This window comes from Danio aesculapii, chromosome 9 (genome assembly GCF_903798145.1).
Source record: "Danio aesculapii chromosome 9, fDanAes4.1, whole genome shotgun sequence".
NCBI lineage: Eukaryota > Metazoa > Chordata > Actinopteri > Cypriniformes > Danionidae > Danio > Danio aesculapii.
In genome coordinates, this window is record NC_079443.1 from 17386343 (window position 1) to 17398146 (window position 11804).

Below are 11804 nucleotides of genomic sequence, written 5' to 3' on the forward strand. Positions count from 1 at the left end.
TCTGACTGCTTGTGATTGAATCACTGGAAATGTGTCTGTTAAAGGGTTAGTTCACCCAAAAATGAAAATTAAAACACATGAATCAAAAATAAAAATTTTATCTAACAGTGTCTTCTCCTAGCTGTCAGTACAGGGCATGTGTGTTCATAAGCACTGTGCAATGACGTATATCCCATAGGATGCCTATGTGCGACCTCTGTTTAAAACAAAGCATACTGTAAAAAATATCTGTTAATTAACCCTTCTGTATTTTGTGATTCACAAGTGTTTTCTGTTTATTTATGGTTATGAATTAAATTATGGGATGTTGATCTCTGCTCTGTTGACTTTTGATGTTGAAAATTCAACTCTACAGTTTAACAAAGTGACTTTTGTTGACATTTTGGTAGTTTGAAGAAATGTAATGCCTAAGAAGTAATATTTAGAGAAATAAGTCTGTATAATACACTGGCAGTTTATTACATATTGTAATATTGTAATATACAACACCAGCTTAACAATATATCACTTTAAACCAGGGGTCACCAAACTTGTTCCTGGAGGGTCGGTATCCTGCAGATTTTAGCTCCAACCCTAATCAAACACACCTGAATGAGCTAATCAAGGTCTTACTAGGTATACTTGAAACACTCAGCCAGGTGTGTTAAGGCAAGTTGGAGCTAAACCCTGCAGGGACACCGGCCCTCAAGGACCGAGATTGGTGACCCCTGCTTTAAACTATTAAAAATGTCAATAAAAGTAACTTTTTCCAACATATGAAGGTTAAAAGTAGTTGAAAGAAAGATCATGGTCTCATAATGTAATTCAAAAGCATAAATAAATAGGGAAAAATAAAAACATGAATCACAAAATACGAAAAAATGCTAATTTATGGATATTTTTTACAGTGCACAGGGGCACTCAAGATATTACAGTACATCAGAGATGTGCCTAAGCCTGACACATAAATGTGCGCCCATACGCTGACACTGAGGAGAAAAAATTTATGAATAAAACAGTTATTTTTGTTTTATGTGCTCACAAATGTATTCTCATAGCTTGCAAATGTTTTGATTGAACCGCTGAAGCCATGTGGTCTGATCTGAGGATTTTTATTTTGTTGTTGGAGGGGTATTTTTCCAGATTATACAAGTCAGGAACCTTGCTGACAATGGAGGATGAGGGAGCTTTCAAATGTAAAATAGCTTTATTTGATTTTAAAGGTCTCAGGGGTTTGAAATGACATAAGTATAATAATTAATAACAAATATTCATTTTTGGGTGAACTAACACTTGGTGCCCTCCACAACACTGACCTTCCCCAAGAGTAACTGACGAATCCCGCATGGGAGGCAGGTGCTCTACTGAGGATGCTAAAGACCGCAGCCTCTACTATCTGTTAGCAGTGGATCATTTGAGAACAGAGGTAAACCTGTGTTTACCTTCATTATACTCAGCCCCCTAAATCTCACTCCAATCCGGTTCATGGCACCAATGCAACCTTTCCTATTTTACATTGATCCACCATGAGTAGGATTCTAACTGGCGATCCCTGCAAGGGAGGCATGAGTTTCAGCAAGGACACTACAGACCACATCCTCTACCATCTGATCAGAGGAGTGAGGTTTAGTGGCACAGCTCTCACTAGCTGGCCACAGTTACAAAAACATCATCTTTCATTCTTGGCTTTTCAATATTTAAGCTTTGGTGCAAATTCTAGACTGAAGACTGAGTCTCGCTGCTGCACACATAGATGTTGCTGGGTCTTATACGCCTGCGACTTCGACCAGGAATCTTGGGACAGAGATGAAAGGTCTTGGGCATAAACTCCAGACAGGCCTCTCGAAACTTTCGGATTCTCCAGCAGTATATCACCGGGTTAAAGACCGCTTTTAGGTAGCTCAACCAAAGAGCCCCGATGCTCACTGGGTAAAACGCAGGACTGAGGTAGAAGCGTCTGCTGAACACGGACAACAGACTCACCACTGTGTGTGGCAACCAGCACACGGAGAAGCCGATGAAAAGGATGAGGATGGTAGTGAAGGCTCTTGTTTTGAAACTCATGTCTATGTTGACTTGGGGCCGCTGTAGACCGGTTAAACCCAACTTGCTGACATGGCTGATCGCAACGCTGGCTTCACTTGTGTGATTGTGGATGCGCAGAGCATTCCGTCGAACCGTATTGAGAATACATAGGTATGAATACAACATCACACCAAACGGCACAAAAAACACAGCAACCGCAAGCAGCACCGTGTAACCCCGGTCTGCCAGGGATTCGCTGTATCCCAGAATGCACTGCGGCACTTGTGCCCCAATCCCTGCTGTCCTCCAACCAACAAGGGATGGTAGGGACACGCAGAGCGACAGAGCCCATGATGCACCAATGAGGATTTTTGCCCGATGTGGGGTCAGCTTGTCTTGCCTTTGAACTATAATGAGGAATCGATCAACGCTGATGATCAGAAGGATAGACACCCCTTCTAGAACAAACAGCCAATATAACATGACTGAAACCCGACAGAATCCCACTCCAAAGCTCCAGTCCGTAGTTGCAAGAGTGACCGCAGTGAATGGCATGCATAGCAGTGACAGCATGATGTCAGAAAACGCCAGCGTGGCCAGGAGCAGATTAATCGCTGAACGCATTGCTGGCTTCTGATACACTATCAGACACACAATAGCATTGCCAAGGAAACCTATGGTGATCATGAAGATCATTATGGCAGCCAGTGCCACCCTGAGAGTGGTGGGCATGAGGGCAGTATCAGCCTCTTGCATCTCAGTTTCTATTGGTTCGAGAAGGCCGCATGCCTCCAATGAGCTGCCATTACATGCAAACATGGCAGCTGTTACCAGGATTCATCCATTCAATGCTGGAAAGTTATAGCTAAACATTTCCCATGGTGTGTTGTGATTCCGCCGAGTAGATTGCTCTCCACATTGAAGACATTGCAGAACTTTACCTGCAAGAGAAGAACATGAGTGTGAGTTTTGTCAACACCAATCTTCATTTATATTTCTATTCAAATGTTTAAGGCAGGGGTCACCTAACCTGTATCTGGAGGGCCGGTGTCCTGCAGATTTTAGCTCCAACCCTAATCAAACACACCTGAACACGCTAATCAAGGTCTTACTAGGTATACTTGAAACACCCAGCCAGGTGTGTTGAGGCAAGCTGGAGCTAAACCCTGCTGGGACAACGGCCCTCCAGGACTGAGATTTGGTGACCCCTGGTTTAAAGTAACATTTTTACAAAACTACATGAATACTTTTAATTGCACTTCCTGATTGATAATTCACATTATTATAAGCTTTGGATTTTTAAAGTTGGAAGGATTCTTATTGGGTGGCAATGATTTTATTGTGTATTAGATGGAAACCAAAAATGGTTCCAATGTCATTCATCTGTATTATAGTTGAGGTGTGGATGTCTTTTTTTCTTTTTATAGTTGTAACAAAGGCCAGATAATGAAGTGCTGTGCAGGTAAACTTCACTCCTCGGAATCGCCGGCTCAATCCCAGCTCAGATCAAGTTGAATACAGTAGGACTGTTGGGTTACATGTGGGGGCTCATCCGGGAAGGGAGTGAGGTTTAGGGGAGCGAGTGTAACAGGCCAGCTAGCAAAGTGCTATCCAGGTAAACCTCACACCTCTGACCTCAAAAGGTGCTCTAGTGACAGAACGCTAGAGGCCATAGTCTTTAGCCTCCTTGTTAGAGCAACCAACTCCCATACAAAGAATCGCCGGTTCGATCCCAGCTCAGAACGGGATGGGTGCAACAGGACCAGTGGGTTACATGTAGGGGCTCGTCCAGGATGGGAGTGAGGTTTAGGGGGGTGAGTGTAACAGAGGCCAGCAAGCAAAGTGCTGACCTCAAAAGGTGCTCTAGCGACAGACGCTAGAGGCCATGGTCTTTGGCCTCCTTGTTAGAGCAACCGACTCCCATGCAAAGAATCGCCAGTTCAATCCCAGCTCAGAACAGGTTCAGTGTAGGATCGGTGGGTTACATAGTCAGGGTTACATCTGTACAGTATATAGGTCTTTATTTAACCGTGATGCATCAGATTGATCAAAATGAAAGTAAAGATATTTATAATGAAATGTGCATATGATAGACTATTGTTATTATTAAGCTATTATCTTTAGAGGTTACATGAAGTGCTTTGAAATGTGCATTTTTAATTCGATGTTTGACAATCTCAACTGTAAAACAGAGAGGGCAGGACATAAAGTAGCTCCTCCCCTTTTAAAAAAGCAGCCAATAGCGTCTTGTTTTATCACAGCTCTGCCTGTGAGTGTAGTTGAGCTCAAGCACATCAAATGAAAAGCAAATGAAAAGTGTCTTGATACTAAAGAGCATTTTATTGGTCAAAATAAATTGAAAAACTATAGTATGAGGTGATGTGAAAAAAAAACAAACGTTGATCCAATTTGGTGGAAGAGACAAACTGCAAGCTTTACATGTTTATATCGGTTTTATATCTTATAAACACAAATTTTGTCATTGTTTTGTACCACACTAGCTTTTAGATATCCTTCAAGACTAACACACAGATACTAACATCCAAAAACATTATTTTAATTTTACTGGACCTTTAAACCATTGTGGTCAATTCCTATTTCACACCAAAATCTGTGGTTACACTCGTGGGTGTGATTGTGATGTTGATGGTGTAAGTATATATTGTGATGGAAATGATAGTTTTAAAACAGTATGATGGAGAGTAAGTTTTTATTTATATTTTAGGTGATGATATGACTTTTTTACACCAGCTGAGCTGATTATTCTATAAAGCACTTATAGCAATATATTACTCTTTATGACTTATAATATATATTCAACAGTATTCTTCAGGCACACTACTTTTTTCAGGCATACTCATACTCATTTTTTATAACAGATATTTAAAATACTACATAAACATCTGTAAAGCAATCTGTGTGCAGCCCAATATGAACAATATGGTGAGCACATCTACACACCACAATCATTGTGTTTACAGATGAAAGAGGCAATGATGCTCACTCTGACGATGCTAACGTTGCCATGGTGATTCTGGGTTGCTCTTTGCTAAGAAGAGTGCAGATATACACTGCAATCCAATTTATTATGCAAATGTTAGATATCTCTGATATTTAGCTGATTTTCCTAATTCGTCCTAACACACAAAATATTTGTTTATTTGGAATTAATAGCAGCCTCTTCACATCCTGAGCAATTATTAAATTAAGTGGTAATATAAAATATATTACCACTTATTAATATATATATATATATATATATATATTTTGTGGAAGGTGTAGGACCAAGAAAAATTCATCCAATCAGTGTCTATATGTCACACCCTGTGCCAGTGTCTCATAAAATATAAATAAATAGTAAATATGAATAAAACTAAAAGAAAATCCGTCAGTGACTTATGTGAACCATATGTTCGTTAACCTTAAGTTTTTTGTTCCAGCTGTTTTGAGCCTCAGTCTACATGCATGTGCTTTACAGTATATACTAATATTGCTAATCCATATGAGATGATGAATATGTTAAACGTTATGATATGATTCGATATAAGGCTATATTCCAGCACTTTGGAAATTAACAGTGACTCCTAAGTGGCATGTAGAGCAAGTTCTTGCACAATCATGTTATGTGCATTTTTGGGAAATGCATGTGGAGTTGCAATTAGCGTTTGCAACCTTACAGAGCTATTTTAAGAGCCAACATATGTTGTTATCAGGAAACCCAGCCCAGATGGATGGAGTAGTGTACAGTTTGTTGATGGTCAGCATGGCCCAATAAAGCTGCGATGTCAGCAAGGAGGTGGCAAAGTCTTTTTTTGGGCCGGAATTATGGGGAGAGAGCTGGTAGGCCACTTAAGGGTTCCTAAAAGAGTGAAATTTACCTCAGCAAAGTAAAAAGAGTGTTTAACTATATAACCTTCCATAGCATAATCATCTTCATGTATGACAATGCACCATCTCATGCTGCAAGCAATACTTTTGTGGCATTGGCTGCTATGGGCATAAAAGGACTTCAACCCTATCGAGAACCTTTGGAGTATCCTTTCAAGCTAAAAATCTATGAGGATGGGCAGCAGTTGTCATTCAAAAAGCAACTCTGGGAGGCTATTCTGACAACCTGCAAAGAAATTCAAACAAAAACTATCCAAAAACCTATAAGTTCAGTGGATACAAGAATCATGAAGGTAAAATCAAAGAAGAGGTCCTATGTTAACATGTAACTTGCCATGTTAGGATGTTTTTGATTGAAATAGCTTTTAATTTCAGTAAACATGACACCCTCATGCTGCACATTTAACACATTACTATTTTCATAACACAACTGTTTTCAAACTCTGTTGTACAAAATAATTTGGAACAGTGAATTCTGAGATTTTTTGTTTTGTTTTTTAAATTAATACTGTTATCTTTTGGAAATTTGTTCAGTAAAAATTTAATTATACCAAAACAGATCTGCCTGTGTATGACTATATTATCATATTATTTGAATTAATAATTTCCTTGGCACGATTCATTGACATTAAAGAAAAAAATAACTCTCTCTGCATTATCTTGAACATAATCAGCATTTCTTTTATGAATGTCCTTTCCAAATGAGTCTAATAATTTCATAAATCTAGAAACTCGATGATGTTTTACTTATTTTAGGTTTTATTACAAGCTCAACACATTGGGCAAAAATAAAACAACAACAAATTATTTCTTTCTTTTTCAATCTCCTTTAAAAGGGCAGTTCACCCCTAAAAATATATGTAATCACATTTTTTTATGTTTGAAATAGCATCTTGTGTTAAATAATAATAATAAATAATAAAAATATTGAAAATAATAAAGGTCGCTTTTAGTGACTCACTGCTTTGGATTTACTCATGGATTTACTCTATAGATTTAAATATATATATATATATATATATATATATATATATATATATATATATATATATATATATATATATATATATATGTATGTATGTATGTATGTATGTATAGATAGATAGATAGATAGATAGATAGATAGATAGATAGATAGATAGATAGATAGATAGATAGATAGATAGATAGATAAGTCAGAAGTCAAAGGGGCTAATATTTTTTTACCTTAAATGTTTTTAAAAAATTAAAAATTTAAAACTGCTTTTATTCAAGCCGAAATAAAACAAATAAGACTTTCTTCACGAGAAAACATATTATCAGACATACTGTGAAAATTTCCTTAGGAAATTTCATTTGGGAAATTTTTAAAAGAAAAAAAATGCAAAGGGTGTTTAATAATTCTAAATTTAATTGTATATAAACATGTATGTATACATATCATTTTATATAAATTATTTTTAGTATTATTTGATATTTCCACACAACAATTTATAGTAGTTATTATTATAACAAAAAATGTATATGCATTATGGCTAATCATATTATTGTTGTTTTCCAACCTGTTCAGTAGTATGTTTACATTATTGCACACGGTAATTTCCAATTTTTTGGATATTGTTACAAGCTATTTACTTCTGAACGCGTGAACACATTTGATGTAAGATCGAATGCTTATTTGTAAAAAGCGCTTATGTTAATGTTGACATGAGGACTGTTTTTAGAGACTCGCTAGAATAAAAACACCAGTGCAGCCAATACAGCGAATGTGTGGTCAATCTCAAATATCAAACAAACAAAACAAAAACGGTCTTATTAAAACACAAAACAAATCAACAATATCCTTAGCATTGCAGGTTGTCCATAATGCATTTGAAATAAATACGCTTCAATAATGATTTACAAATGCAGCGAAACACCCAGAACTATGCTACTAAATATTGTGAAAATGCCAAAACGTGATGTGCATGACAATTAGCATCACTATCGCACCCTTGTGATTTATGCACTGATCACACGATTCGTGTCAATGATGCAACATTGCATTGCTCACGTGCACTCGATCGCGCGCTCAGCAGATGTGATTCACACAGACGGATTGTGCGGTGGTTTTACCTCTTATGTCAACAGAAGTCCGTGTGTTTGTTGGGCGGTGAGCCGTAAAAATCCACACAGGTGAAGGGCAAGCTGTTGTAGCTGCTGCCGTTGTTGTTATTTTTACACGATGTCTATTGTTTCCAGTGAAGCGATTTCTTTGCTGCATGAAACACATCCGTCGGGGTGTGGAGCTCTGGAGGTGTGACAACGACAGACAGTCAATCACTGAACTGAAAGCTTCATCCTTGAGGTACACAAATGACAAATTGTATCAGAAGCCCATTGACGTACACGCTTAATTATAAAGCTCAATGGTTCCTCTGAAAACCCTCGTATTAGCAAGAGGTGTTTGCTGCTTTTTGAGTAAGCTTCATACTGATTTGGGTGTAAGAAGCAGCTACTTAAAGGGTTAGTTCACCCAACAACAAATATTTCCTCAACGTCTCCTTAAATGATTCTAAACTTTGATGAATTTCTTTCTGATGAAGTAAAAAACCAGATATTCTGAAGAATGTTTGGGAAAACAATTTACATCCATGCATTGCAGGAGCAAAACAATATGGAAGTCAATATCCAAAGATGTGAATTAGACTTTAGGTCAAAACTAAAACATAACATAAATAATATTAGAAAAAAGCACTATTTTCATTAGATGAGTCAAAGAGAACAAAATCATCACTTCATGATAAATAAATTGTCAGCAAAAATCGAAATTGGCAGCACTTTATTTTCTACTATAGCACCTTATTGTTGTTTTCTGTTCTGTTTTTATAAAGATCTAACTTGATGCCCTGAACAGAGAAAATGTACCTGAGAAGATTTCCTCCTCAAAGAATATTAACTACCTGACAAAAGTCTTGTCGTTGATTCTAGTTGTAAAAGAAACAAACAATGTCTTGACTTCTAGTTGATCATTTGGAAAAATGGCGGAAGGTAGACTTTTCCCAATGAATAGTCTGTTGAACTGCATCCCAATCATCACAAATACTGCACAAGACCTATTGGAACCCGGATGGACCCAAGATTTTCATAGAAATCAGTCAAGTTTGATGAAGGAAAAATCATGGTTTGGGGTTACATTCAGTATGGGGGCGTGCAAGAGATCTGCAGAGTAAATGTAGGTATCAGAGCCTGAGGTATCAAGACGTGCTGCTCATTACATTACAAACCACCGGAGAGGGCAAATTTTTCAGCAGGATAGCGCTCCTTTTCATACTACACATTACTACATTGAAGTTCCTCAAAGCAAAGAAGGTCAAGGTGCTCCAGGTTTGGTCAGCCCAGTCACCAGACATGAACATTATTGAGCATGTCTGGGGTAAGATGAAGGAGGAGGCATCAAAGATGAATCCAGAGAATCTTGATGAACTCTGGTAGTCCTGCAAGAACACTTTCTTTGCCATTCCAGATGACTTTATAAATAAGTTATTTGAGTCATTGCAGAGATGTATGGATGCAGTCGTCCAGGCTCATGGGAGTCATACACGATATTAATTCTTTTCCACTGCCCTATGACTTTATAGTCTATACTCTATATTATTTATGTTAAGTGACAAGTCTTTGTCTAAGCAAAGTCAGACCTTACTGTCCTAATGAAATATTTAAAAATCAAGGCATGATCATATTTTATTTTGGTAAAATAAGTGTAATTTAGAGTCCTTTGCCTTTCATATAAGCCACTTCCAATACTAAATGATCAACTAGAAGTCAAGTTATTATTTTTTGTTCTTAAAACTTGCATGGGCGACAAGACATTTGTCAGGCAGTGTATAATAATACTGTAGCCTATATTGTGCCTCAGAAGATGAAGACAAACCACAGTGTGTATGAGGTGGCTGTTAGCATGAGACAACTCTTTAGGACCGCACCCTGTCAAGACAGTTCTGGGAGGTAACAGTACTGGACCACTTTGATGACTTTGGCTAAGAGATTTTAGAATGACCAAAACAACATTTCCGATGTTTTACAATGTGGTTTGTCCATTAATCATGTCCCATTTTTATTATCACATGAACTGTTAAAACAAAATCACATGGCCTTTTTGATGTGCATTCTGGAATTGTTTTCATTAAATGCATTTCCATTGTAGTTTATATTGATATTACAAAATGTGCATAAAAAAATAGGTGGATGGAAAACATAATGGTTGCTTTTTTCCAACATTCTTCTGTATTTTTGTGTTCAGCTGAAGAAAGAATCTCAGGTTTCGAACAAGTAGAGGGTGAATAGACCATAACATATTTTTTTGGTTTTGGGGGAACTAAGTAATTAGTAGTTTATAAGTATGTAAAAAAACTATTTTAAACACATTTAATGTTTAATACATAAAACTATTTCATTTTACTGTTTAACAATTTTATTGTTTTATACAATTTAATACATACTCATTTCATGCACAACTTGGATATTTGAGGTCAGAAATTCAGTTTAATTTAGCAGAAATGTATTAAATGAGATATTACACAGTGTTGCCAAATATTTCTCTTAATAATATATTTTTTGTGTCTTTTCATACAAAACAACACATATAAAAGTTTCCAAAATATTAAACACACAACTAATGATAATAAGAAATTTGTTTATTAGAGTGATCTTTAAAGGATTGTGTGATATGGAATAAAATACAGGAGAGTACATAAATAAAAAACATTAAAAAAATGTGAAAAAGAAAGAAAGAAAGAAATATTAATTGATACAATATTTCAGAACATTATTTATTTTACTTATAACTGTATTGCCAAATAAATTAGCACACATTTTGAATGACACAGTACATGTAAAAATATGTCCAACCCCTGATTTTTTTGTCTATAAATAATATTTATGTATATGCACAGTAGTGCGCAATATAAATGATTAAATATTTCTCCAAAGAACTTTAAATTAATATAAATAAATGAATGTAGATGCATGCTCTGATTTCTTTGATGCTCACTGAAATGTCACATCATGCACACATCATGTGATATTGACCACAAGAAACACCTTCAAAAGATTGAAATGGCTTTTAGGTCATTTATTGATTTAAATAATTAAAATATTAATATACACTCATGATATTACTCTGTCAGCACTAAATCCTATAGCCAAATCACAATCATGATGATATAAAGCCACACCACACAGTTATGAGTGTAATAATCTGTTTATACAAGTTCAATAACATAAGTGTTAGTGTCAGGAAAAAACATTCTGTTTGACAAACACACTTTCGACATGGATTATATATGGTTGATGCCGTTTATTATTTTTATATGTATTATACCAATATCTTTGCTGCAGTTGCAACAATATTGGTATTAGTGATTTATTAAAATGGTAATATGTTTATCATTAAACTTAAAGGAAAATCACATCCACATGCCACATTCTGGTCATTATTAGCAAAAGCAAATATGAGGACAAATATAACATTTGTTTCAAATAATACAGTACAGAGATATTGCAAAGTATAATTATTATAACAAAAACCAGATGAGCACAAATTTTGCCTAGGGCATTTTATAAAGTTCTTCTGCATGTTTTCTGGATCAGTACAGTCAGATTTTCATAACATGTCACTTTTGAGACTTTATTTTTGTACATTTATCTTAAGAAACATATCTTAGCATTTTAATTAAGCATTGGATTAGTGTTTTTTTTTTAGCTTTAAAAAAAACATTTAAAAGTGATGCAGAAATGCACATACTGTACATCTTTTGTACGGATGTGAAGTCTTCTTGATGTGTCCATTCTTAAAAAGCTGCTGACTGATGTATGTTTCTACAATATAATAAACATGACTCTGACTCAGCAGTAGATTCCAATATAATAAACAACACTGACTCAGCAGTAGA

The 11804-nt window shown here is 36.0% G+C and overlaps 1 protein-coding gene across 1 annotated transcript; it reads right to left on the reverse strand.

The window, feature by feature from the left end:
* Positions 1-794: 794 nt before the first annotated feature.
* On the reverse strand, positions 795-8247 carry gpr45 (G protein-coupled receptor 45). The gene is made up of 2 exons (XM_056465348.1): positions 7987-8247; positions 795-2945 (listed from the first exon to the last, which is right to left on the reverse strand). The coding sequence occupies exon 2, from the start codon at positions 2821-2823 to the stop codon at positions 1696-1698; it is 1128 nt and encodes a 375-aa protein (XP_056321323.1). The 5' UTR covers positions 2824-2945; positions 7987-8247; the 3' UTR covers positions 795-1695.
* Between the last annotated feature and the right edge of the window lie 3557 nt (positions 8248-11804).

Excerpts from the sequence above, each read along its gene's own strand:
- gpr45 (XM_056465348.1), bottom strand. The coding sequence starts at position 2,823 with ATGTTTGCATGTAATGGCAGCTCATTGGAGGCATGCGGCCTTCTCGAA.